Here is a 26,594-nt window from a genome sequence, read left to right as displayed (position 1 = left end):
ATCTGGAAGAGGATTCAACTCCTTGCGTTTTGTGCCTGCATTAGGAAGGTCAGATTATCTGGCGGATTTGTTACCTCGGATTGTCCAAAGTTGAGCTGAGTTTTCTAGACTAGGGGATTGCGAAGCCTGCCGCCACTTACCCTAAAGACAGATTCTGACAATCCCAGGATCTTGGTACTTGCGAGGCTACGATGCTGGGCAAAAGACGATGATCCTATCTTTTCCTCTCTTAATGCACTGCTTGATTGCTGCTATTGACATGTCGCCATCCAATTAGAGCTTGGTGCACAAAAAAAGTGCTGATCAATTGGCATCGATTGACATTGAAGCGATTTATACCCCGCACTTTGTTGACATGAAATTGACAAGATTGACCATAAAGGCGTGCCAAGACTTATTCACAGTGACCCGTGACGTGTGACAATTGACCCCCCAGTCTTACATCTCTCACTCATAAGTTATAGGCAGTGTCAGCAACGCTTTACTCATCTTACTCTCTACCAAGCGACAAACATGACGATCCCAGAGCCAGCCATCACCATCGAGCCAGGATATCGTCCTGGCCTACTAGCCAGATGTCTCGAGATGCACATCTCCTACTATCACCCATACAACTCCTGGGGCCTTGCCTTCGAGACCTCCCTGGCTAAAAGCTGGGCCGACCTCATCCAAAGACTCACCAATCCTCGCAACCAAATCTTCGCAGCAGTTCAGTCAGCACCCTCTGACAATTCCGCCGACTTCACTCAAAAGATTGTGGGGACTATCTTGATTGACGCAGAGCACCTTCAACAGCCCAACACCGCACAAATACGCGGCTTTATCGTTGATGAGCGAGCTCGCGGGCTTGGAGTAGGAAAGCGCCTGATGGCGGCGGCGATGGAGTTTATCGAACAGCAAAAGTTTGACAAGGTTACGCTTTTTACATCGAGTACCCAGGAGGCTTCCTTGTACCTTTATAAGAAGGCGGGATTCGTGGTGGTGAAGGACGAGCAAAAGATTCTGTGGGACGTGCCAATGAATGAGTTGCAGCTTGATTGGACGCGACCAGCTGTTGCAACCCAAGGAGTTGATGAAAAAGGCGCAAATGGAGTTACGAAAAGTGTTATATAGAGGAAAGAAATAGAAACCCCCACTGAGTTAGCTACTAGACTATCCCAATATCGACATTTCTTTTGCGAGCTTGAACACAATTGCCTGGATGGGACATGTACAATTGAACCTTGTCCCAATGCTGAACCAGCCGAGCAACCAAAAAAACAAGAAGTATCAGCATGGGCGTCAATAGAAAGAACGAGAGCTTGGTAGGTCCCAGAAAGTCAGGGATAGCTTCCTCTTGCATAGAGAGTATTGCCGCCGCGAGGGTAATGAGCGACACAACCTGTAAAGTCGAGTCAGTACATCTACACCCTCACGAATCTCCACGGAAACACACATAGAGTAGAAAGCAGCTAAGAACTCGTGTACTTTCAGCAACCTGCGCCTGCATGCGGGAGATCCTGTATTGTTCGTCCATATTGTGAAGATTTAGCTACATCGGTGTGAATCTCATCCAGTGTCACTAGGGACTGCCTCACTGTTCTTTCGTGCTAGTCACAAAGCGTACGGATGTTGTACAGCTCCTTCAAGCAATTCCTCACCTCCGCGAAAGTCTGCTCAGTAGACACCATTGATTGACGTCCATAGCGTGTCTGCATATGGTCCGGATAGGTGAAGTTATCCCAACAGTCGACGGTTGTCTCCAAGCACACCACCAGCTCGGTCAACTTGCGTCTTGCATGCCGAAGCCATGCCAGCGGCCGTTGTGATTCCTTGCTAGCCAAAGCAAAGTCAAATTCGTCGACCTGCGCGAGAATTAGTTATGCTCCAAATCCCGAGCATTGAACTTATTACATATGTTTCTACTCTCTCTTTAAATCTTTTCGCTGTGTTCTTCCATTCATCCTTGAAAACCACCAGTTGGTGTTGAAGAGAGATTAGGAAGTAGTCGTCGGGATTTAAGATTGGCATATCAGCATCGTGTTTTCCGGTGGTAAAAGGGTCGAACTGCATGCCTCTATCACAATAATCCTCGACGCATTGCCTCTCATCTTCTGGTTGAAAGTATGTGTCGACAAAGCAGTAGCCCGTACAGATTCCACCATCCATTGGCGTAATGCACACTGCAATTTGTGCTTGACAAAGGTAGTCGATCATGGGGGCTGTTGGAGAATTGCCTTGAAGACAGCTCATATTATGGGCCTTTCTCAAGGGACTACTATCTTGTCTGAACCGTATGTCTCGTGGCTCATGTTGGGTTAGCTTCAATGAGTAGAAAAGCAAATGGAATGAGAGCTCATATGTGACGAGACCTTGTGGCTGTACAAGGAATAAGTCAACTGAAAGCTGGATTTCACATGGCGTATACGCTCACTTTGGATACTTTGGATGAGACTCCTATATAAGGCTGAAAAGCAATATATGAGTATAGGAAGTGTACCAAAGCATTCCTTTGATACCCAGGAGCCGTTGCCATTACACCGACCAATGCATGGCATCTGTGTTCATAATAAAGCTAGAGATATGTCAGCATGAAACTTCAAAAGACGTCAGAAGCTTTTGGAAGTTCTCACACCAGTCTACGGTCGGTGTTGGGTTTTTTGATTCCCCCTTTAGACGGCGGCTCGTGGAATCTCTGATATCTCAATTACCACTATGGCTCGATTTTGGGAGAGGAGAGGCTTACCTTTTCCACGAGTCTAACATACATACCGTGGGAGGTCAGTGGCTTCCGATTGCTATTGCGGGTCGATGTGGTGCCGTTGACCGTTCTATCATCTATAAGACATGACTTTCTAGATGAGATATTGGAGCTGTTAGACTGGAGTTCTTGAAGCTCGTTTGAGTGACAGAAATGGTGGACCACTTCAACCTGGTACTTGCGTCTTGGTTCCTTAAAACCCCTAGTCATAAACCAATCTACCAAATTTTTGGCTCCAATCTTTCCAGGATCAGCGTATCTGTCATTCAAAATCTTAAGCATTCCCTGGGTAACCTCCGAGCTTCGTTGAAGATTTCCATCATCTTTAACTCCCTCGGACTCTGTAGCCTTTTTAGCCAGAGTTGGATGATTTGTACAGTCTACCAGCTGTGGTAGCTTATCGTGACTTCTAGGTTTTCTTTCTGAGGGACCGTAGCTGTGTCTCCTCGCGATCGTTTTGTTGTTCATTGTGATTCTAAGAGGGTTCTTTGTAGTTTTGTTAATATAAATAATTAATGATAATTCACCTTAAAACCACGCCATGAATTATTTTTGGGTAGAGGAGGGGGAAAAAAGAATGTTTGGCAGTACGAGGTTTGACTCTGAGTCCTCAAAGGTTCAGATATGTAATGATACTTTGGGGGTAGACACGACTCTTATATATATAGCTACGCCACGATGAAGGCGACACAGCATACTGAGCAGAAACAAGGAGAGCGTTTACTTGAGTTACTTGTATAACCTTGTAGTTATACAAGGAGCATGGATAATTCCCATTATGGTTGAATTAGACGATGTACATAGATTATATAATACTTGACGTCACGATCGACCAGTAATTCTCATAAGAGAAAATAAGTATGCTATTTCATTTAGATATTTTTCTGAAGGAAGTCCTCCCCCCAATCATGGTAGCGGATATTATGTCTTTGTATTCTGACTACGTACATCGACCGAATTCATCGTGACTTACCACCGATACTGATCTGGCTGTCGTTCTCTGACTGCTTGTCTTTTACCTCGCAATGTTGGCATCTCGATTGGTTGCACCCAGTGCATCCGGTTATGGAAGATTCAATGTTTGCTGCCCGACAAGCGCACCATGTCCAAACCCAACCCGCTTGTTTCTCTTTCTGTTGTCGTAACTGTGAGCTACCTTCCCTGGACGCGACGACATTTTGCTGCTCTAGCCAGCTGCTGCTTATAGTTTGATAGCCTGAAATGGAATCGGTCATGGTCGCTAGAAGTGATTGGTTCACGTAGGAAGAGATTTGTCTAGATGAACTGTTCAGTTTGTAGTCGAGACTTGTGGGTGAGAGCTTCAATTAGCAGAGAGTACTTTGTTTAGCTTAACCCTGTAGTAGGAGCGCGTTCGCGACACGAGCTTTTATAATGCTACAATAATGGTTGTTCTGAGCTTTACTGAGGAAGAAATCGAGTGACTGACTGATGCACGGTCCATGTAGAAACCATTCACGGCAAGATCCAAATGCGCTTTTCACTACGCAGAACTTGGTATTGCTCACTGTTAGTTGATAGTTCGAGTTTATGATACAAAAAAGTTCACGGGAGTGTACGTCTCTTGCCGATGGATAGAGTAACATCGAGTGGTACGATCCATCCTCCTCGCCCCTTCTCAATGGCAACAGTCCCGGTGGAATTCCAGGCTTTGGAAAGTTCCCATTCCTCGCCATCCGTCGCTTAACCCATACCGCAGTCTTGGTGACCCTGGGTGAACCATTCCGCTGCGCCAGCTCTACATGAACACTACTTTCTCCCTGGGTGAATGTGAAGTTGCTAATGGATCCCATATCAACAGTAATCATGACGTTGAAAGGCCCGATGAATATCCTCTTTCTTACAGCGTCCTTCGGTATAACAGAATACTGTGCTGTAGTCTTGGAGATTGTACCTCCGAAGGCAACCATACCAAGCTGCTTGTCCTCAGCGACATAGGTGCCAGAGTTCAGCACTGTACCAATGAGGCCACCGCCATAATCACCGGTGATACCATCCCACTTGAGAGTATCCGGTCGAGAGTGGAACGCGGCACTAGGGAAGCCATCTTGATTGATGTTGGTGAGCGGGGCAGATGATCCAGCATACCCAACCCGGAGGAGATAGGAGTCCGAGGAGTCATTACGAAATGCTGAGAGCAGGACCTGGGAGTTCAGACCAGAGCCGTAGTGATGGATCTGTCGCTCGATGCGCTGGAGCTTTCCTCCATAAATGAAGTCCCAATATCGACGGGCATTGCCGTTCCAGCCCCAGTGAGGTACGTTTGGGGTATATCCCAATACACTGTCGACTGTCTTTTGAGCCGACTCGTTGAAGCCGAAGTGTCTATAGAGTTAGCAAGGTACAGCACAGCGCGTCGGATTTTCATCCCACCTTGTCCAGTAGTATACGCCCTCTTGACCCGTGGAGTCCCACGCCATCTCGCTTCCATAAGGGATATCTTGCGCATCCCAGAGCACAGCACGCTCCTTCATTGCTTCCTCGAGAGCATGTGCTGGAGTGCCCTTAACCTCACGCCTTAGGTCCTTCAGAACCTCCCCAAACACAGTCTCGCCCATCAGACCAACGTCTCTATATGACACGTCTTTCTGGTACATACGTATAATGGTCTTTTGAGCCTGGTCCAAGTACCAGCTCCAACGTTTGGTTGTTAGCTCTGGGTATGCTCGGGCGACACGGTACATGGACCAATAAGCCACCACGACATGAACATAGTTGTATGCACGATCGACATTCTCCGAAGCTCCCTTGTTCCAAGACGTCCAGGAAGTCCAGTCACTATCCTTATCATAAGGGTAGTCCAGTTTAGGGTCGTAGTAGAAAAGTGACTTGCGCACTCCGTAGTCTGTCCCTTGAAGTCCACCCCAAATCGTGGTTTGAACGAACTCGTCCAACTTGGCTATCTCTTCAGCGTTTGGCTGAACCACCTGCTTGAGCATGGCTGCGACATAAGCACCGGTGCCGCCTTCATCACTGAGGCCTGCAATCCAGACCCGTGGATCCTGCTGGACGATTGCGCGCTTCTCGTAGTCGTAGGTCATGACCGATGGAAATCTCTTGAAAGGATCCGATGAAACATTGAACCAAGATTTGGTAGTCAAAAAGCTCCCAAGGTCATTGAGGGTCTCTGATGTTGGCTTGGTAATGAAATAGTGGACAGTCTGCACCTTGCCATCATTGTACTTGATGCTAACACGAACTCGTCCCCAAGCAGATGATGAGGATTTAAGCTCGTACCCCTCTCTGGAATCCCTCCCAGCTCTCTCGATTGCAAGTGCTCCTTTCGGTGAGACATCCATTGAAGCAACTCCACTATCGCTCAGAGGAAAGAGTAAGGCAGGGAGGTCTCGCGGAATAGTGTATCCAGGAACACCAACTACAACAGGGGTTCCAGTATTTTTGATGGCGTTGTCAAAGTCGCGAATAGATTCGGATAGAGAGAACCGGACACCAACCTTGAGCGACTCGCCGGGCTTCAACATCTTGGAAGTTGGTTCGTTCCAAGGTTCTTGGTTCTTCCATTCATTCTCTGCCCACGCCTTAGTGAGGACCTGCCACTCATAGAACCCTTCGAAGGTCTGGCTTGCATAACCAGTTGACTCGAACCAAGGTTCTTTTAGATCCCGATAAGCCTCCAGTGGTGTATCGGTTCCGTTCAACGGCGTGACGACAAGACCATTGCCAGTGCCTTTGACTGGTGTGACACGAATGTGGCCAGCATCCAGGCCAATATAGGGATCTGCGAGAGAGCAGTGGGCTTGCATCTCCTTGGCTGTCCTGTTGGTGAAGATACTGTTGACCTCAGCTGGGAACCCCAGGCTGCCAAGCTCAACAGTGTCATTCCCATTATTAGTGATGGTGAAGCGTAGACCCAGGTCACCTTCGAAATCGAGCCATTCCCGGGTGATGTTGAGAGGGCTATTAGGTAGTGTCGGGCCAAGATCTGAGGTCGCAAGAGCAATTCCCGAGCTGATGTTCTTCACAGGCTGCCGCTCTTGAGCAGAATCACCATTCGTCCATGCTGAGGCGCCTTGTTTGCGATATCTGTACGTGATATCGCCCCAGTGGTACTGCCCATTCTGGGCGCGAACATCAATTTGATCAAATGGTAAAAAGTCAAAAGTATCGTCTCCTGGGATCAATGATACCAGGACTTGTGCGTCGCGAACGATGCGGGCTTTGAAGTTGTTGGTCTCGATGTCGATGTAGCCATTGTCGAGTCCAAGGTTGTCTTTTTGGGCCAGGGCCAACGGTACTGCGAAGGCGAGACCTGTGCAAAGCTGTTTAAGGAAGGGCATTGTGGCTGGCAAAACCTGATGGGGAGGGGTGCATTTCCTCTGGTCGCGACCGTCAGTTCTTATGGGTTCTTATAGAGCAGTGCGATCAATTACAAAGTTTTGTACTTAAGCCATCATACTAAAGCCACACCGGACCATTTCCGTGTCCTCGTCATGCATATTAACGGTCCAGGTTCAACGTGATGCGCATCAATCAGTTGCATAGTTATCCCGGATCATTATGATCATGCTCGACTTGCGCGTATTGGATGAGGCAGTCTAGGATGTTGATCATTTCAATGGTCTATCTTGATTGGCACGCCTGTAGCTATACGAGCCAAGATCATCGTAACTGAACCTGGCAACCCCGAGTCCATCACACTCCATGTTTGAGAAATATCACCTTCCGTAAACAGCTCCATACATAGAACTGATCGTTGGTACTTGAGAAGATGGGATGGGATTAAACTAAGAACTTGTTGAGAAGGGGGGGCTTCCAGCCATGGGTGGGATAGAATCAGTATAAGTAATAGGTAGGTAGTATATAAAGGCCTGAAATCCTAAATAAAAGTTATATTAGTGATCACTCGTCTGTTAAAAAGATTACAAGCCGTCACTATGTCTATAAGCAAGCCATGTGAAAAAAAGAGAGACATTAGAATTTAAGTAGAAACAGCAAAAAGCATGCGGTTTATGTGGATCGAACACATGACCTTCAGATATCGAATGATGATTGAAGTTTAACTTCAGTCTGACGCTCTCCCAACTGAGCTAAACCCGCTTGTTAAAAGCAAGGTGTTTACTACCCTACATGTTTGCCACCGCCGCATATCATCACGAGAGATTGATTGGGGTCGCAATGGCATGCACATAAAGGTGAAAATATGTCATTAAATATAAATTCTCTCCTTTAAATTGCTATGGCAAATGCTATGGGAGTTCATGCGGCGAGCTCTTGGGAGTGGTCGTAACACGAGGCCTGACCCAAGCATCATCAGGCGCTTCATTGATAGGATTGGAGTCAGCCTGTAAAATGGGATTTGAATCCGCATGGAAAACCGGATTGGAATCGGCATGTAAGATCGGGTTCGAGTCAGCATGCAAGATTGGGTTAGAATCTGCCTCCGTCGAAGCATTCCCTGCCCTTCTCATTGCCTCTCCCCGAAGACCATGCCCTGGTCTTCTAGCTCCTGGCATGTTATCGTTCTCAGGATATGGCTGCTGAAGGAGTGTCACATCAGCGGGCTGTGGCATTCCATCCTCTTCAGGGTACGCCAGTGGAGGACGAGTACCATTTACAGCCCGCGAGTCAACTTCTGTGTACCTGTTACCCTCTGTCCCCTCAGCTTCCGCAACACCGATCTGAGGCAAGACTTCAACCGTGGCATTGCCTTTGCCGCTTGAAGCATCGTCCTTCTTCTCGGGAGTCACTGCAGTCGCGTGCGGAGTAGAAGGTCTATCACGCCGCTTGTAAACGCAGAAGACTCCAAGGAACAAGAACCCGATGAACGAAACACCGCCGACGGTGCCTCCAACAATCGCAGGCGTAGAGGACTTTTTGACCGAGCTATCCCCTTGATTTGCTGTTGAGGTCGGAGTCTGTACGATGGTCGTGCGAATTACGCTTTGGAAAGTACTCGTCGCATCGCTCGTCTTGGTGCTGGACTTGGGATCGGGTGCTTTGAGGGTATAGATTTCAGCGCCGCTGTCGCAACAATCGCTTCCGTCTGCTGGAGGACAGCAGTATTTATTCTTCCCGCACGTCTGCAATGGAAACCAAGTACCTGAATCCGCTATCTAATGTCAGCTGCATTTTCTGTTTGGCGGTTTGGAGGTGACTTACTGTCCATGCAAACCTCTGGGCAATTGGACCAGTCTTTGTTCTGACAAGCAGCGCGGTAGTCGTATTTTCCTGGCTGGTTGCACAAGCCGTTTGCCAAACACTTGTCGCCCTCGCCAAAGTAGCAGCATGTTGAGTACGTCGTGGTTGAGTTGCCGCATGGTTCGTACTTGTAGTCTTTTGCTGCGTTGATACCGTTGGGGTAATAGCACGTCGCCGACACTCGGCTGCCTAAGAGCGCACCTAGTAACGCAAATTTGCGCATTTTACTTGCCTTTTGGTGCTTCTAACGTTACCTACTTCGAAGACTTGAGAGAATCACAGTTTGTGCAACAACAAATTTGGGGAAAGGGGCAAACAATGGCTCTTAAAGCGCCTTTTGATCCCAAATGTTTTCAGCCCTGGGAGGGCTGAGGTCTTGTGGCTTGGATAGCGTGAAACTATCGCGATTGAACCCTGCAGTGACCGATTAGCCAAGACACGACGTTGGTCTAGATTGTCGAGGTTGCATCTGATTTGACGCCTTAGCGAAGATCAAAGAACCAAGCATTCCCAATATTGGCGGTAAACCATAAACAGATAGCGTGGGCTGAAGTCGACCCTTCGTTCTAAACCGCAATGGAACTCATGATCTTCGACTGAGCGAGTCACCATTGCACCAATTATCGGTCACTTGCTTCCGCTCCCTAGAAATAAATATTTATCTACACAGCGCCGTTTCGGCCAGAATACAAGATTGGCGGAGCCAGCCAGGTCTTGTGTCTGGTTACCGCTGATCGAACGCGAGCAATATTCTCTGTAGCCTGCGACTGGTTCTTAAGAAAATGGAGTTCAGTCAGGCGAAATCGGGAGAAAAGCTTTGCTGAAAAGCTGTAATGTCCCAAGATGCGGTAAAAAGTACTGATGCTGGTTGATGCTAGAGTTATTGCAAGAAACCGGGAGATTAAAGGACGAGGTAGGCTCCTTGATGAGATTTACTTACAATCAAGAGAGAACCTTTTGACACAGCAGACTTAACAAGAAGAAATGATCTATGGAATATAGGCTGTTTTCCCTAAGCTTCCGGTCAAAAGAAAAGCACATAGTTGAATAGCATGTTGAGGTCAGGCTTATCTATCGAGGCCCAGTGTCATCATGAGCTATGGGCTAATTTGTAGACACCTGGGACTAGAAGCAGCTAAGAATAACATCGAAAAGTTAAGAAGCCCATTTGTGCCGTCTGTCACTTTATAGTGTGTATCAAGCAGCAATATGCTTTCACAGAACAAAGTCATATTTTAAAAAATGGAAGTGTTCTGTTATACTCTAAGCTTTATCTACCTCGAGCTCATTTGGGCCAAAGATGAGATGACTTGTGGTTTTTGCCTTTGATTAGATATCACAAACTTTCGTCATGGCACAAACTGGCACACATTCACACTAAAACCTTGCAAACTTAGAAGCAAAGCTAAAGGTAAATGATATTTAAGTATGTTACGCCCTTGTATTTCTATTCTATTTTCTTCACTCTTTCAACTTTTCCACTTTCTCGTATTCTCTCAGTCTCCACGCGGATACCGTTACACCTCGATATTTCTGTCAATCCATCTATCATGGCCAGCTTCAGGCGTTTTGCCGATCTGCCCAAAGAGATACGGGACATGATATGGAGCGATGCTAGTCAACGTGGCCTTGCAGGCGTCCAGATCTTTGAACTTCGGACTCCCAAGCCGAAAGAAGATGACGAATCTTCCGACACAACGGCCTCGGGTAGTCGACCGCCCAAGCACCAACTCAATGCGCCATTGCGGAGCAAATGCTTCCCTGCTCTTGATGGTAGCCCAGGCACTTCGAATGTGTCTAGATACATGGCTGACATCGGATTATGGACTGCCTGTAAAGAATCACGGGAAGTCATGGAGAAGACTACACAGAGATCTAAGAAAATCCTTGAAATGCAAGCAAAAGAAAAATATCGGTACTACCACTGGGAGGAACATGTGCTCGCGATTATCTCTTGCAGCACTTCACAGCGATTTCTGGTCCAGCCCCACGCAGATCTCTTTGTGATTCAGCCTAGCAAGATCGAGGACATCGGCTGGTGGCAGGTCGCTTGTGACATCCGAAAGCAGTTTGAACCCAGAGATTTTGCTTTCGAAATCAACATTGGGATCGAATGGAAAGTCGAGTGGGGAATCAAACAGGAAGATGGTGACTTCAATCTGTTGTGCGAGGCCTTTCGCGATATCCATGCCCAGTTATGGATAATCGACACTAATCTCAAAAGAAAAGAAGACATGAACAATAACACGAATGACCGCTGCAGCAAAGTCTTTTATGCTTGCGACAGAAAGTTCTTAGAGGTCGATTTCGAATATAAACCTTTTGGAACGCTGGCGACATATCATACCACCACCTGAAGAAACAAGATTTGGCAGGTATGAGTATTCAACTAGTCTGGCGAAGGGCCTTCGCTCTATACAAGATGATTCGCATTCGCGGTATATCAGGCGGGGGCAGTATGGGGAAGAAGATGATGAGCGATTTAGCTGCAACGTTAAACTTCTAGGCTGGGATGACCTATGAGGCTGGAGAGGAGGATGTTGCAAGAACTTGCAATATAGATTTCTGTTATGCTTCGGCTGTTGTGTAGGGTTATACAGAAATGAGAGGATTAAAAATATAATTCTTCGAGGCCACATACCATTACTTCCTAAGAAAGGAGGGCTGGGTCACTCCCTCGTTCCTAAGAACTCCCATTGTCAACTGTCTGGGCTAGTATAGTCACACTATTGCGGATTGGGATTGATCACCTTAAGTAAGCCTATTGTTCCGTTGGAGCAAGTACCTGTCGCCGGCCGTTTTGCAGTATTAGCCCCTTACCACAAGTTCTCGATAGCAGCCCTTCGTCACCAGGTGATTATCGGTGACGATGCAGCTATGATGGAAATTTGTTTACCTCTGCCCACTTAGAATGCCGTTGAGAGTGTTACGTAGAAGCGCATATAATGAAAAGAAATGTTTTGTCTTTATTACGTGTGTTGGGAATCTATAGGTCAGTCTTAAAGGCGGCAAACAGCGGCTTGGTTGTTCTTCCATCATAACGATCTCTATCGTCTTCACAATAGGATCACTGCGGTTGGGTAGCTGGTATACTGCCCGGACTGACTTTGATAAGAGCGTTGTTTTGAGTTGATAGACCCCACAGCTAATGGTTCCCATCGCGCGCCTCACACGCATCACTGCGGGTTTCAGGGAAGCGAATTCGCCTCTACACTGACTCCGAGATACGAAAGGTCTATAGCTCGTCATACAAACTAAGTCAGGCACCTGCGGTTTCAAACAGAAGAATAGCCTCCCTATACGCATATTGCCTTCAAAAGGCTGAAGTTGATTGTGATTCTTCAGTGTGTCAGCTTGATATGTATGGTCGAGGCGTCATAAGCTTTAGCCACCAATCGAAGACTGGCCTCCAGTGGTGTGACTGACAAGAATTAAACTTCACCTCGGTGGCTGAACTGCAAATAGCAATTTCTGAGTGTAAAGCTAAATATGGCAGGGCCATGACTCAGGCCGCAATGCAAACAGGTATAAACAGCTGGTGTGTCCGAAGATCAAGCAGTCAGTCTGTAAGTCCACTGTTCACATTGATACCATCGAATCAAGAAACACGAAGCGCCCTGGATATCGGATAACCAACCACAACACACGACCGCCACCCGTTCCCGCGATCACTTCTATACCGGGACTACACACCCATCAAGTACTCCAGTATGGCGGAGTTTGAGAGATTCCCCGAGCTTCCTAGAGAGCTCCGAGACCATATTTGGAGCATGGCTGTCCGCGATGATCGCCCAAGAGTACATGTTTTCGGACAGTACGACGAAGCAAAACGACATAAGAGCGGCAGCCGATTTCTAAGATCCGGTGGCGTGGTAAACGGAACATGGGCTGCCCCTCCATGGAGCCGATACTTTGAGAACTTGGACAAGGACCGCAGCGACGAGAACATCTCAGCATACCTGATCGATGGCGGCCTAGAGACAGCTTGTCATGAATCGCGGCTTATCATGGAAAGGCGATTTGAACAGTCAAAGCGAAAACATGATGACGAAGACACTCGCCCAAGACGCGATAGAACAAAAGAAGTCTTCAGAAAGGCTACAACAGGCTGCTTTGACGGTACACCTCTTCATCCAGTGACAGTCTTTCCCCACCGGGACCTTTTTGTCCTTCAGTTCAATGACTTGAAAAACGTCAATTGGAGCTTACTTGGTTTAGAGGCTTCAATGGCGACTTCTGCAGAAGGTTTAAATGGGGTGAGGCATGTCGCGTTAGAGTACGACCCAAAGTGGTGGAGTGTAGCTCATCCAAGGACAACGCCTTTGTGCGTGGCTGAAGATGTTTGGGAAATCATGGAGGGTGCCTTTAAAATGTGGCCCAATGTCTGGAAATTTTGGTTTATTGACCGCTCCCTGAGAAGAAAGAAAGAAGCTTCGGCGTTCAAAGAAACGGCAGAGGATGGCTTCGAGATCAATGCCTTCTATGCCAGCGACAGAAGATTTTTGGAGATAGACCATAACAACCCACACCATCTCGAAAAGGAGTGGGAATATACCGGATGCCTGAAAGACAAGTCAAACAATGGCTTAAGTTCGTCGCTGGATTTCTTGAGAGCATTGGAGTTAGAGCTCTACGACCTGTCACTTCCCACTTCAGATAATTATTCTCAACATTACTCTGATGTTGGGCTTCTTGGGTGGGACAATAAATAAGTTACTGTTATATTCAGGAACAAATTCATGCTATGACTGGACATTCATCCAGAATTCGAAGTTAAACTTGGAATGCAACATGTTATATAGGTAGACAAGGAAGTAATTAAACTCTGCATAGTGGCTTTACGATTTGAGTCACAAGTCTCAACCGCGAATCACACAGTTAGCAATAGAAAGCTTAAGTATCTGTAGGTGGCAGATGACACAGGCTGTAAAGTATAACTGCCTTTGTCCCTATTATAAGAACTCTTGCTCTCCCCAATGTTCTGGTCAGATTCCATTTGCTAAAAAGTCTCTCGTATGCAGAAATTCTCCAAGACCAGTGAAATCGACAGTCGCCATCAACACTCCAGAGCGCAGCAACCTCCAACAGACTACCTTTACAAATCTCACTTATCATTATTTACCAACAATGGCGAATTTTCCCGATCTTCCCCGGGAGATTCGAGACATGATCTGGCCCCTCGTCCCTCGAGAAAATCATCCAGGCGTTCACATCTTCAGGCACTATGATGAGAACCAGAAATGCATGACTGAGGGCCGTTCTCTCATGCATGGCGACCTTTTCAATGGTATAATATCCGAACCGTCGCCCGACAAATACTTCGGCAGCCTGGACAAGGACTGCATGAACGAGAACGTCTCTACGTATCTCACCGACGGTGCAATGTGGAATACCTGCAAAGAGTCGCGCCTTGCCATCGAAAAGTATTTCAGCCAGTATAAGAGGTCTGCTGAGGAATGGTGGCGGTGCGAGAAAAGGGACTCTAGAGGCTGGGATGAGTATCCCGTCAACTGTGTGTTTAAGGTGCCCTCCACGGGAAAGGGATGCTTCGAGGGAGGCTGCCCACATTATTTGACCGTCTTCCCTCGCAAAGATCTGTTTGTTTTTCAACCCGATAAACTAGACGGTACGGATTGGCCTTCTTTTGCGTGGCATCTAACGAAAGGTGACACCCGGCCGGCTTTTCAGAGACCCCGGCACATTGCAGTTGAATATGATCCAGAGTGGTGGGTATCACATGGTGGAAATGCTCGAGTGGTCGCTCAGTTGCAGGAAGCTGTTTTCGCGCTAAAGAACATCGAAAAGCTATGGTTTATTGATCACAACCTCAAAAGAAAAAAGAACGCGCCAGCTTTTAAAGAAGGATGGGATCACTGGGAATCGACCAATGCATTCTACGCCAGAGACAGGAAGTTCCTCGAAATCGACTGGCGCAAGTCTGGCGCACTGGAGGACTGGGAGTATATAAAGCCAGTGGGGGACAGCTCGAATAAATTTGTTGATTCTTCGATCTGGCTTGCGCGGCAGTTGAACGACTTTATCCGTTGCAGCCAGAGCTTTCCTGGGTATCCTGAGCATGGTGTTCGGAGTCCTACGGATTACTGCGAAATCGGACTTCTCGGATGGGACGAACTTTGAACTCTTGATATGAGATAGAACCTATCCATTAGCAGCAGAATGATTAGCCTTGCCAGGCCACCGACCGCCAGTATGAAATGTAGTTAACGAGGGTCATAAAAATATTGTCGAAATAAGATTTGACAATAAAAGCATCGTCTGTCCGATTGTTGAATCCCTGTGCCAATGCGTCAATGTTTCCCATAATCTAGATTGCCAAGTAAAGAGGTTCCCTAGAAGAGAGACATTTACTAAATTACGACATCAGTATATTTTGTAGCACGTAAGAAGACGGTCATGCTGTGCGGATGGTGGTTGGAAAACAGAGCATTTTAACATTAGCTTCTAGCCTGAGTCTCGATTATGGGGACCTTGACACGTCCCAATACAATCACGGGACACAACGCCTCAGTATCATATTCTTTGGACTACCATAAGTCATATACTATTTGGTAGCCTGTGACACTATGCCTTGCCAATGGATGGGGAAACCTTACCTGTGCGTTCTGACGACGACCCTCGACCCCCTTCACCCATGAGTCAACACGCAAGCAGCAGCCCGAGTCATCCCTACCCGATCAATCAGCCACAGGAGGGGGCGGAGATTGCGTCTCTGCACTGGCTCCGGTATTGACCGGGTTCCCAGGCGGCACCACGAGGAGGTTGCAGAGTCCGACTTCGCCGCCCGCCTCCCTTCTCACTTTAATGTGGAGGGTCAGCATCTTCCCCATTCTTTGATGAATGCTAAAGGAAGCATCTTCTTCCGATCAAGAACCTTATGAAATTGATACGCTTTAGGTCGATGACGAGCCCCCGACCGAGTCCAGCTTTCAGTGCTAAAGAGACTTTTCTGGCCATTTGCAAGTTTGCATGGCACGCGTCAGGGGTCGTGGACAAGCACTGCATAATGTCAGTATTGATAACCAAGCGCAGGATGCTTCAAAAATAATGTTGTCCCACTCGCCCTCGCTTTCGGGGCTATCAGGCATCATGACACTGGCGCGCTGCATAATTGCCATTCGCCACGCCTGAGCCGTTCCTCTTTGTGGATCAAGACCCTGCAGTCGACCGTTCGATTTATCCGATTCGGTCGAGATGAATACCAATGTCGTTTCGTTCGATAGTTGGCTCATCTGCTCGTCGAGTGCCCGGCCGGTCGATCGTTAGGTTTCGGACTCTGTAAGCCGGGACTTTGCTTCGATGGCACTGGAGGCTCGTTGGGGCACTGTCCAAGTCAACCGTATCTGCTTGCTCTTGGTTGCAGTGGATGAAGTGAAGACGTTCTCACTCACCAAGGCTTGTAAGCTTGAGTTTGGCGATGGATGGGATGGTTGTGCATGAAGCAGGGATTTTTCCATGTCTGTTGGAATGATGAAGTTGTCAAGTCTGGAAGCTCGAGAGGAGGGTCAGTGAACCCGTCCATGTTTTGACCAGTTTTGAGGAAGGACCGTGACCGTGACTATGACGTGTCGCAATTCAGTGAGAGCAACCAGTGCCAACCACTATCATAATGTGGAGGAAGGACCAAGTCCATATGAGAGCCACAACAAACGATCCAGTTCTGTCTCCACGTCGAGAGGTTACATGAGGGTACCCTTAAGGATGTGTACTTGATCTTAGTTCTTTTCATAGAAAGTATTTCGCACAATTGGTCAACTCTCCTACTTCCCGAACAGTTTCAGGTGATCTGAAACCTGGCTGGGCTCAAAGCTTCATCAAAACACCTCACAAGGGAAGTTACTACGACATCTCCCTGGAAGGGTGCGTTAGAAGTGACTTCCATTCTTGGATGCTGTCCACTTCCGAATCACGCACATCTCACTTCCCCATCTCCATACGAAGCGGATAGAAGTCTCCTGGACCACCTGGACAACAATTCCACGGGGTGTAACCGGAAGGCGTCTCGTGCTCGGCAAGCTCGTCGTGTTGGTCATCCGCGTGGCATTCTTGTTGGTGCATTGCGCCCGAGAAGACAGACATGATCGTCCGACATGAGAATCGAATAACGAACGAAAACTATTTGGGATAATAAAACGTGAGTTGCTTTGATCGAGGATATCGTGGCTTCTCTCGATCTATGATCATTGAGTGTTGCAAACTTTCGAGTTGAAGCTTCACCTACAATCGAAACAAAAAGAGTGCACCAAGTTATGCTGAACTCACCTAAATATTTACATTGATCAGAATAGTTTTAGAACCAACACCACCGCGGTATCACCTCTCCCAGATGAGTTCACCTTGGTAGTATCCTTGTATTTATATTTGTCCAAGTACCGTATTCTAGTGCCTTTCTCATAAGACGTCCAAACTCAATTTTCTTGAATACGGTCCCTCCAAATTATCCCTTTGATCAGTCCAGTTGAATGGACAATAAAAGCCTCCAGCCTTCCCTGTTTTCCATATTGTGCGAGCGAAGGCAATATCACAAGATAATGAGCGCCCTCAAGCCTCAGCCATTCTAGAGGCCCTCGGGGTAGTACTATAATCCCCTTCTCCAAAAGGCGTTAATGTGTATACCCATCCTATCAGGTATACCGTTGTAGTTTGTAGTTGTTTACTGATCTCCCCACAGATTCGTCCCTCCGTTCTCGGCGTTGCGCCCCTCGACATCTTCGGAGCGAAGGGATGGGGACATCATAGGTTGGTCAACTGCCGTAACATAGTCGACAGGAGAATAGTCTGCTGTGCAAACTCGCGGGCGGAAACGACAATAGCTTTTCCCACCAGCTCGGTTACGGCAATCTGCTCGCTGACACACATGGCCATAAACACAGTTTGCTCTTCGGCAACCTCCCCCACGCGTACAAGGTACAGAACGTGAAAGATGTTCGAGCGCTGGGAGCAGTTCTTTATCAATTGGTGCATGTTCATATCCACAGTTGTCGCTCTCGCATGAACCATACAACTGTGCATTATTGCAGAATCTCTTCTCCTGTGATAGCGTCTTGAGACGTCTTGCGGCTTCGGGGTCGGGCGGAGGCAAGTAAGCGTCGAGACGGTCCTCGACTGCATTGATGGCAACACATCCATCTGGGATGTCATCTTTTCGAGGTAGAGATTCGATATTACTCTTGGTGATAGTCGAGCCACGTCGCCAATCGCCTGTCAAGTTCTTTGTGCTTGACCCGATAGTTGATGGCGAAGGTGTACTATTCTGACTGGATGCTTTACTGTCGACGTGAGAGAACTTGCAGCCGCTGCCATATCGGCAATTTCCTTGCGCATAAAAGCTGCAGACCGAGTTCTCATCATTCGTGTTTCTTTTGATCGTAGAATTTGTGTATGGTACGCTGACCACTTTGCTCATATTGTTGGACGACGCAAGAGACGTCTTTGTTTGCGCAGTAGAATAAGCGTATGTGAGTGGCACATGGCGGAATACGCCAGGGAGTTCTTCAACATTCATACCAAGTCTGTCAAACTCCTTATGAAACAACACACTCGGCGTTCGAATAAGCGTGAATCTTTCACGATTACCCCTAAAGGGGATAAGGTCGGATACGTAGCCCACATCATGGCAGGCCGCGAAGTAAATATGCTTGCACTGGGCGTTGTCGGCGTAGAGGCGGAGAATGGCTTTGACTTTAAAGTCGGCGTTTTCTTTTAATTCGCCCGCGTCGATAAAATCAGCGAGACCGTAAGATCGGTTGAACCCAGCTGTGAAGGATGAGAATGAGCGTTTCTCTGCTCCGGCGAGGCCGTTTTTGCAGAGGGCTTTTGATAGGCCTGTGAGGTTGGCGTAGACGCGGACCATGACCTCGCAGGATTCGAGACCTTTGCGGCGTAGACTATCTTTGATAGTATCGTTGAGTTGTTTGGCGGCTCTGCTCCCGCCTTCTTCACCGTCTTTGACGAAGCGTTCGTCAAAGATGTAACCATCTCCGTCGACGACTACGAGAGCAAAGGGATTACGCTCTTGACCTCTTGCGAGCTGCTTGTAGCGCTCTCTGCCCTCACGCTCCTCTTCATAATCACTTTTGAGACGCTTATAGTCTTCGATCAGAACAGCGTATTGGTCGAGAATGTCGTTGAGGGCATTGTTATTTCGGAACTCGGCAAGCTTCTCAGCTGCACGGTCGATTGTCGCATCAGGAAGCATTGTCGGCGGATGAGGACGACATGCCCTGCATTGCCGAAGATTCCGGGGAGACTTGTGAGTGAGATATGAGGTGAAAGAGGAGAGGATATGCTGTCGCTTATGGTGAGTGCGGGCACAAAAGAATGCCTGTCAATTTTAAAGCGGTAGATGAGATTGCGGTTGCGGAGTCATGTGATATGCCACGTGTATTACTCTTCAGGCGTCAACGGCGGGAACCCAATCTTGCTCGACGTTGCAAGAAGGCGAAAGAAGGGCGGCCACGTAGGAATGGTTTCACTTGGTTTTGTTGTTTGTTTTTCTGTGTGCAAAGTCACTTTATTGGAGACATCACTGTTTGCATTCGTGAATTTGGTCAAACATCGTATGTTTGAGGCCGTGCGTTGTACCGCCCCACTAACGGCTTTGAAACAGCTTCCAATGCCATGAGCCTTACACAGAAAATCAGGTAATGCATGTGTTTCTTCGCATTCACAAAAATGCTACGATGTTTCGGCTGTTCCACCTAAATACACTGCCTCTTGTGTCTTTATAACCATTCCTGTCTCGTCTCGTGCCATGTTGGGGTACCCAGGCCCTGGACTTATGCAATAGCCTAACATTGCGTATTCTGTAAGCATCTAGCTTCTTCCATGTGTCAACAAACGCGATAATGAACATATCGTACCAAACAAGTCAATCTCTGGTCTACACCGTCGTTCACTCTACCGTTTGTCCCTCCTTCCATCCCTCGCAGAAAGAATAATCCGTGTATCCATCCGTGCTCTTTACTTTGTAGAAAGTATCCCTCTGATACGGCGCCAGGGGAATGTTCCTCGCGAGCCTGAGCGGCAAATCCGGATTGGATATGAAGTGCCTTCCAAACGCAAACGCAACAGGCCGGTCTTTGAAAGTTGTTTCCAGGGCTTTGTTTGCCTTTTCCGCTGTGTAACCCCCGGCGAGAATGACTGGCCCAACCCAAGCCCATGCATCAAGCGCAAAGTCAAGGCTTTCCATGTCATCGGTCTCCCTGTCCACGTTCCCAGCAATACGGGGCTCAATTAGATGTAGGTACGCGAGCCCCAGGGGTTTCAGCTCGGAGATCAAGTAGCTGAACTGCGGCTCGGGATCATGCATTCGCATGCCTTGGAATGTACTGAACGGTGACAGTCGAATAGCTGTCCGAGCCGGGCCTATCTCTTTTGAAACAGCTTTCGCAATCTCAAGACAGAACCGTGATCGATTCTCGACACTGCCGCCCCATTCATCTGTTCGTCTGTTACATGTATCTTGCGTGAATTGGTCGATGAGGTATCCATTGGCAGCATGAATCTCGACCCCGTCAAAGCCCGCATCGATGGCATTTCTGGCAGCGCTGGCGAAAGACGCAATGCACTCCCAGATCTCTTCAGTCGTCATGGGCCGTGGTGTCGGATACTCTTCGCTGATGGGAACGTCGCTACTGCTGACCATTTCCAGGCCAGCCTTGTCCAGCGCATGTTGACGAGCTGCTCTGCCGACGTGCCATAGCTGCATGAAGATGAAGGACATTTTGCTGTGAACCTCGTCCGTTACATGTCTCCACGCTTCGACCTGCTCCTGCGTGAATATTCCCGGCGCATTCTCATCACGCCCTCGTGATTTAGCTGATACAAATGTCGCTTCCGTGATGAGAAGCGTGCCAGGAATCGAAGCTCTCTGCGCATAATAGTCCCTCATCATATCTAACGGTGCGTGATTTTCATCAGCCCTCAAGCGCGTCATCGGCGCCATCACGACGCGATGCCTCAACGAGCATCTCCCGATATCGATAGGACTTGTAATGTTTGTCATGTCGAATATGTAACTATTTGCAAAAACTTCGGAAAACACCAAGACTAATTACCGAGACAATGATCTCATTGTAAAGTGGTGGATTATCGGAGCTTGCCTCGTGGCGATAAGACCCCGCATTGGCCAAGCACGTCACATCAGATCCATCTGTCAATATCGGTCGGAAGTTGACGATGGAGTCGGTGGATCTTGAACGACGTTTCGGAAGTTATGCTCTCATTTTCTCATCCATCTCCATATAATTGAGAGACATGAAAAAGTTCCTGATCAAGGTTGGGGAAATGGAGCCATGGAAAATTCTCGATCCAATTGAATGCCTACGTCGAGATGCGGCTGAGTGAGAACAAGCTCATCGGCAATTACGAGCCCACTTCACGAGATGAGAGCAAATATTTTGTTCCACTGTATTTGGGGTAGCGTGTGGAGCTGCTCTCATTTTTGACGGAGACCCCATGGTGAAGATTTTTTAATTGACGATGATGTACTGTGATGTTGTGTGCGTGCTTCAGTCTGCTTTCACTCAAATCTGCTCAACGGCCTCCTCAGAGCCTCAACGCCTTTTACTCAATCTTTTTAATAATTAAACCAAGTACAACGTCGGCGGCTGTGGCTGCCAAGTATAAACTTAAAGCTGTGACAAATGAGAGCATCTCCGACTCAAGCCCAAATTCTCGGCACGCTTGTACAAAAACCTTGACCAATCCGTGCGATATTGTACTCTCACTTGTTCTCACTTTTCCCCGCCGATCACGGGCCACCACAAAAAGATACTGTCCCGCCCTAACCGTCTGTCACCATCCACCACTTGCAGCGAAAACTGCAAAAGTCTGGGGTAGATCATCCCACTAAACCCAATCAATAACCTCCCCAACGGCTGGCAACGTCCCGAGAGGGCGCATCGCACGCCGTATAGCCGGTGACAACATCATCAGCAAAGCGTTTCTTGGATTAGCGCGGCACAGCTATCTCCGAAGCCTTATCTTTGAGTCGGTGCTGTGCGAAAAATACCAGCGTATCTTGGCTCGAGATAACCATAGGCTGATTTCTTCCCTGTGATCATGGCGGTACCCCTCACTCAGTGATAGGTGGCTTATTGCTAGTTCTTGGCTTTCGTACGAGTGTGACAGCCCAAGGAGATAGCGAATTCTCCACAGAAGTGCTTGTGAATGTCCTGAATATGCGACAACTTGGCAGGTTAGCATTGAGATGTGATGGATTGCGATTGGTAAGCTGCTGATCATTTGTCTCGATGAGTCTGATGAGAAATTGGCAAATGTCAGTCCCAGGGCGTGAAGTCGTGCGGGAATCGGAGGTCTTGGCTCCAAGTCTGGGGTCGGCTTTTGTTAGCCAATTACAGGTGCCCAAATGCACTACCAGGGCGTCGCGTCGGCCAGGGTGGCCAATCACCTCAGACCAGAGCCTTGGCTGAGATAAAGGGTCATGTGTTGGCACTCCCAACTCGTCTTGTGGCGGAACTGAAAGGTCAGCTCAAGTATCGGCGGACGACACTTTTTATCTTCTTTCATCTTCATCTCAAACCTACATCGTTATCTCAGCCCATGACTGAGATTATCCAGTTTTCTCACTATCAGCGCTAACAATCCCTCGAGTAACACGATCAAAATGTCGGCTGCCCAGGTTTTGTTCAACACTCCACCCATCAACACCATACAAGCTGAGCCAAAGCGTAGAGGAAGTTGGGTTCCCACGCGGAGAAAGTCAGAATGTCCTCTCGAAATCACTATCGATCGTCACTTTGAGGCCAAGATCTACACCTCAGGCTCGACCATCACCGGCTCTGTATCATTCTCGCCAAGCGCAGATCTAACGGTCGATGCGTTCGAGATAGTCTTCACGGGCTCTGAAACAACACTGGTTCAGATGTTTCACCAGGGAACTATGCCTAAATCAGGACACAAATTCCTTCAGCTTCGAATGCCAATCCCAGAAAGTGCCCTGCCACCCGATGGAGTGCTTCAGGCTGGTCAAGCCTACGAGGTTCCTTTTTCTTTTGTCATTCCATACCAATTACCCAGTGCAGCTTGTAAGCATCGAAATCCGATTATTCGGGAACGACATCTACAGTTACCGCCGACCGTGGGATCTTGGGAGCACGATGACATGGCTGTTCATACCGTTGCTATCAACTACGGTGTTGATGCGCGAGCACTTCTGAAGACCGATAAGGGCAAATCTATGGTTCTGGAAAGAACTCATCCTGTCAAAGTCATGCCCTATCTTCCAGAGCAGCCGCCTCTGCATATCCTGCCGGGAAATCCACGCTTCACTATGACTCAAGAGAAGTCGATCCGAAAAGACATTCTCTCTTCTAAGCTAGGCTACGTCAGAGCAACCACTCGTCAACCGGATCCCGTCATCATCTCAGCCGACAAGCTACAGCCATCAGAATGCTCACTTAATATCGATCTCGAGTTCTGGCCAACTTCCAAGAAAGCAACTCCACCCGAGATGTATGCAAAGTCCGCTAGCATCAAAGCATCGACATACTACTCTACAGGCCATCTGAGCTTTCTGCCAGACCAACACAACTTCCCCAGCGTGATGCCGAACCCCATCTTAAGCTTTGTTCTCGATGAGAGCGCAACGGTCACCAAGTCGCCCGCGCCTCACTGGGAACAGACATCAGCTTCAATCTCAGCGCCGAGCTCCCGCAGAGGCTCGGAGAACTCTACCATGGGCGATGAACCTCCCCGCACGGCTTCCAGACGGGGTTCGAAGAGTAGTGATATCATCAAGGCGGAAGCGCCTCGACATACTGCAACTTTACCTGTTTCTATCGAGCTGCCGAGCCCCGATAACAAGATCTTGCTTCCGACCTTTTACTCCTGCCTCATCAGTCGGACCTACATTTTAGAAATTGTTTTGGCTTCGAGGGCGCATGGTTCCAGCTTCACCCTGCGACTGCCATTGCAGATTGCTGTAGAAGGACATCACGAGACGGGCATCAACCATGTGCCGACCTATGTGAGTTTCGTTAAGTCACCATACAGAGACCTTTCAACTAATAAGAGAATAGGAACAAGTTCAGGCAGGACAGGACTTATATGATGCGCTTCCGACTTACGATACCGCTATCTGAGGTCTTTTTCTTTCTTTCTTTGTGGTTTGCTTACCGAGTATTACTCTTTGGCGCTGGGATTCAGTCAGAAAATTGTTGCTTAGTAGTTTTATACCCACACACTTTAGTTTAATTCAATTTCATATCTCTACTATCGATGTTCCACATCCCTTCTGTCCACTCCGCTGGGCCCTGTCAGCTCACCTGCCATTTGGCGATACCTCAGTTTGGACCTCCAACAGTGACAGAGACTGCAAGGCGCATAAAGTTTGTCCAGTTGTCAACATTGAGCTCCCCACCAATGACCTTCCAGATGAACCTGTCCATACCTTCCAATCGACACTTATCGCCACTCGGTGCCCAAACAATGGTGTAGACCCTCATGGTGTTGTACTCTCTCTTCTCAATGAGGATCTTTGACTCATTGGCCCTAACAAACTCCCTAATCTCGGACCCCCTGAACCCTCCCCAAGGCTGGGCGGTGATGAAGTTTTTATCCCCCAGGGCTGATTTAAAATCGTCTGGCGGGAGCATAGCCTGCGGCGCGTTTGCCTTTAGCTGATTGTATGCTGCCGCTGGCGTGGGAAGTTGGACCTTGAGAAGGACATAATTTGCTTTGACAGGCGTGAATGTGGCAAAGAACTTGTTCATTGTAGCCGTGTTCGTGGTGATTCTGTACACGATAGAGTTATCTTCTTCCCATGAGCCGTAGTACACGAACGAATCGCGTTTGAATCTGCCATCGAGCAGCCATAGCTGATGATGAGTTGTATCAGAATGGGTATGGGCTTCTCCCCATAAACTACCCATGATGTACTGACAAGACACCGTGGTCTTGGGGGGGCTCTGATGAAGTACTGGCGGTCGAATTTTGGACAACGCGATATTTCAGACGTGTAATGGGGATGTTCAAAGAAAGGCAGTTGTGGGGAGAATTAGTAGACTGCGCGGAATAAACGATGTTTAAATATTAACCACAAGAAACAATTACCGCCGAGGCATATCGGCTAGGATGAATACCTCCGTATAGTCGCGGGGAGACAAGAGGAAATCAAAGGCCAGCACTGTGGTTCGAAACTTTAAAACTTGTCATTTCAACCTCAAGCATCTTCTGATATTCGCTGTATGTTAGTCTCCTGCAAGGGCGTTTTGTCTTACACTAAGTGCGCCGGCAGAATAGAAGCTACATTTCTTGGTATCCCCGCGTGGACACGGAGAAAGTGATGGGGCTGGCCGACAATCAGACTTTCAGTGGAGAGACAGTTTGCGGGAACCGTACACACGCGACATGCAGAATGCAGCTAATAGTAGGCAACCATGCAAGGAATGAGGGTTGTGTCTGCAATGCTAGAAGATGAGAACCTCGTCGGCGGGTAGTGGCTTGGCCCGACCCTGCCTCAACAGGTAAGCATAGTGAGCTGCCGGCAGACTTGCACAACGAGGCTCTGGCTAGCGTCAAAGCCTACTCGACATCCCTGTGAGAAGTTCAAAGGCTCCACAATCTTGTTAAAGTAGAGGTCGTCACCCGACTAGCAGAAACAACTCCCCATATGTGAAGCACTAAACCAAACAGTATTAAATCGCGAACCAGGCTGAAGTTAACAAAGCGTCTACAGGATCTGGCGATTAGAAGAAGGGCCAAGGCTAAGTGATAATGTGCTGCAATCTCTAGCCTGATATTATCCAAGGCAACGTAGCCTTCTACACTTCGTCAGATCCTTCTTGCTTCCCATCCTGATTCCTTCTCTTGTATAATAATCCCTACTATCGCCACTATTTCTCACTATTATTGTGGTATGGTTGGCTATCTTGTACAAATACTGGCTGGATGACCGGAACAGGTGGCTTGGGCTCGGGTTCTTGGAAGGCCCTAGTTGGCATTGGTACAGACCTCAATGAATCTCTGATGCCGCCACCTGGCCTTTCGCCATCGTCTCGGCTTCTTCTTCCCATCCTGAAAGCTAAGATGACGACACCGACAATGAGGGCTACGCCTGCGATTGAACCGACGACAGCACCAGCAATGACACCTCCACTAGGCCCATCACTGCCTTTGGTCTCTCCATTGGTAGGACTCTCTGGCTCCTCTGGTTCCGATGTACTTGACGGAAATGTGGTGAATGAGCTGATCTCGATGTCCGTTGAAGATTCGCCCACAGACTCAGAGGTCGATGACTCGCTTGTAGTTGTCGTGGTTTCGGTCGAGGTTTCGGTCGCGGTTTCGGTCGCGGTGTCCCCTACAATTCCACCAAGGTCAGTCCTCTGTTCAATTATCCCAGTGTACTGCAATACACACAATCTATTGGATCGTCTAAGAATAACGTGCTGATACTGGTTGAAACACCGATGGAGTCGTCGCAGCTGACCAGCCATCGAAGATCCTCTAAATCGTCGGGCTTATCATACAACCTGATTGCCACGCAATCGCCGTTGCTATTCAAGGAGGTCAGTTTAATCTAAGCCTGTGATAATCCCAAGATATCACTGGTGTATTACCAAACCAGTGTAGAAGAGGTGCTGACACCATCTTGAATCCATTGGGTGAAGTAAGCCGTACTGCCGATACAGGACGT

The 26,594-nt window shown here is 48.1% G+C and overlaps 12 protein-coding genes and 1 non-coding gene across 13 annotated transcripts; 5 read left to right on the top strand and 8 right to left on the bottom strand.

Moving 5' to 3' along the window:
* Positions 1–513: 513 nt before the first annotated feature.
* Positions 514–1,113, top strand: FPRO_14455 (uncharacterized protein; the record flags this gene model as incomplete). Its single annotated transcript, XM_031219482.1, has 1 exon — positions 514–1,113. One exon carries the CDS (start codon positions 514–516, stop codon positions 1,111–1,113), a length of 600 nt encoding a protein of 199 aa, XP_031085236.1.
* A 476-nt stretch (positions 1,114–1,589) lies between these two features.
* Positions 1,590–3,208, bottom strand: FPRO_14454 (uncharacterized protein; the record flags this gene model as incomplete). Its single annotated transcript, XM_031219480.1, has 4 exons — positions 1,590–1,844; positions 1,894–2,358; positions 2,414–2,554; positions 2,726–3,208. 4 exons carry the CDS (start codon positions 3,206–3,208, stop codon positions 1,590–1,592), a joined length of 1,344 nt encoding a protein of 447 aa, XP_031085235.1.
* A 491-nt stretch (positions 3,209–3,699) lies between these two features.
* On the bottom strand, positions 3,700–7,056 carry FPRO_14453 (uncharacterized protein; the record flags this gene model as incomplete). Its single annotated transcript, XM_031219479.1, has 3 exons — positions 3,700–4,015; positions 4,109–5,083; positions 5,132–7,056. The coding sequence occupies 3 exons, from the start codon at positions 7,054–7,056 to the stop codon at positions 3,700–3,702; spliced, it is 3,216 nt and encodes a 1,071-aa protein (XP_031085234.1).
* A 664-nt stretch (positions 7,057–7,720) lies between these two features.
* On the bottom strand, positions 7,721–7,816 carry tRNA. Its single transcript has 2 exons — positions 7,780–7,816; positions 7,721–7,756 (listed from the first exon to the last, which is right to left on the bottom strand). It is a non-coding gene; the product is annotated as a tRNA-Phe (tRNA).
* A 149-nt stretch (positions 7,817–7,965) lies between these two features.
* FPRO_14452 (uncharacterized protein) lies at positions 7,966–9,140 on the bottom strand (the record flags this gene model as incomplete). Its single annotated transcript, XM_031219478.1, has 2 exons — positions 7,966–8,828; positions 8,879–9,140. 2 exons carry the CDS (start codon positions 9,138–9,140, stop codon positions 7,966–7,968), a joined length of 1,125 nt encoding a protein of 374 aa, XP_031085233.1.
* Positions 9,141–10,467: 1,327 nt separating this feature from the next.
* Positions 10,468–11,274, top strand: FPRO_14451 (uncharacterized protein; the record flags this gene model as incomplete). The annotated part of the gene is made up of 1 exon (XM_031219477.1): positions 10,468–11,274. The coding sequence occupies one exon, from the start codon at positions 10,468–10,470 to the stop codon at positions 11,272–11,274; it is 807 nt and encodes a 268-aa protein (XP_031085232.1).
* A 1,413-nt stretch (positions 11,275–12,687) lies between these two features.
* On the top strand, positions 12,688–13,629 carry FPRO_14450 (uncharacterized protein; the record flags this gene model as incomplete). The annotated part of the gene is made up of 1 exon (XM_031219476.1): positions 12,688–13,629. The coding sequence occupies one exon, from the start codon at positions 12,688–12,690 to the stop codon at positions 13,627–13,629; it is 942 nt and encodes a 313-aa protein (XP_031085231.1).
* Positions 13,630–14,044: 415 nt separating this feature from the next.
* Positions 14,045–15,055, top strand: FPRO_14449 (uncharacterized protein; the record flags this gene model as incomplete). Its single annotated transcript, XM_031219475.1, has 1 exon — positions 14,045–15,055. The coding sequence occupies one exon, from the start codon at positions 14,045–14,047 to the stop codon at positions 15,053–15,055; it is 1,011 nt and encodes a 336-aa protein (XP_031085230.1).
* A 2,533-nt stretch (positions 15,056–17,588) lies between these two features.
* On the bottom strand, positions 17,589–19,133 carry FPRO_14448 (uncharacterized protein; the record flags this gene model as incomplete). Its single annotated transcript, XM_031219474.1, has 1 exon — positions 17,589–19,133. The coding sequence occupies one exon, from the start codon at positions 19,131–19,133 to the stop codon at positions 17,589–17,591; it is 1,545 nt and encodes a 514-aa protein (XP_031085229.1).
* A 696-nt stretch (positions 19,134–19,829) lies between these two features.
* On the bottom strand, positions 19,830–20,882 carry FPRO_14447 (putative NADPH2 dehydrogenase chain OYE2; the record flags this gene model as incomplete). Its single annotated transcript, XM_031219473.1, has 1 exon — positions 19,830–20,882. The coding sequence occupies one exon, from the start codon at positions 20,880–20,882 to the stop codon at positions 19,830–19,832; it is 1,053 nt and encodes a 350-aa protein (XP_031085228.1).
* Positions 20,883–22,565: 1,683 nt separating this feature from the next.
* FPRO_14446 (uncharacterized protein) lies at positions 22,566–24,042 on the top strand (the record flags this gene model as incomplete). Its single annotated transcript, XM_031219472.1, has 2 exons — positions 22,566–23,927; positions 23,980–24,042. The coding sequence occupies 2 exons, from the start codon at positions 22,566–22,568 to the stop codon at positions 24,040–24,042; spliced, it is 1,425 nt and encodes a 474-aa protein (XP_031085227.1).
* A 201-nt stretch (positions 24,043–24,243) lies between these two features.
* Positions 24,244–24,831, bottom strand: FPRO_14445 (uncharacterized protein; the record flags this gene model as incomplete). Its single annotated transcript, XM_031219471.1, has 1 exon — positions 24,244–24,831. The coding sequence occupies one exon, from the start codon at positions 24,829–24,831 to the stop codon at positions 24,244–24,246; it is 588 nt and encodes a 195-aa protein (XP_031085226.1).
* A 963-nt stretch (positions 24,832–25,794) lies between these two features.
* Positions 25,795–26,548, bottom strand: FPRO_14444 (uncharacterized protein; the record flags this gene model as incomplete). Its single annotated transcript, XM_031219469.1, has 3 exons — positions 25,795–26,258; positions 26,318–26,454; positions 26,523–26,548. The coding sequence occupies 3 exons, from the start codon at positions 26,546–26,548 to the stop codon at positions 25,795–25,797; spliced, it is 627 nt and encodes a 208-aa protein (XP_031085225.1).
* Positions 26,549–26,594: the final 46 nt, after the last annotated feature.

The sequence above is a fragment of the Fusarium proliferatum genome (genome assembly GCF_900067095.1).
Source record: "Fusarium proliferatum ET1 genome assembly, contig: FPRO_scaffold008, whole genome shotgun sequence".
NCBI lineage: Eukaryota > Fungi > Ascomycota > Sordariomycetes > Hypocreales > Nectriaceae > Fusarium > Fusarium proliferatum.
Note: the sequence above shows the minus strand (reverse complement) of the source record. Positions and strands in the feature narration are given on the sequence as shown.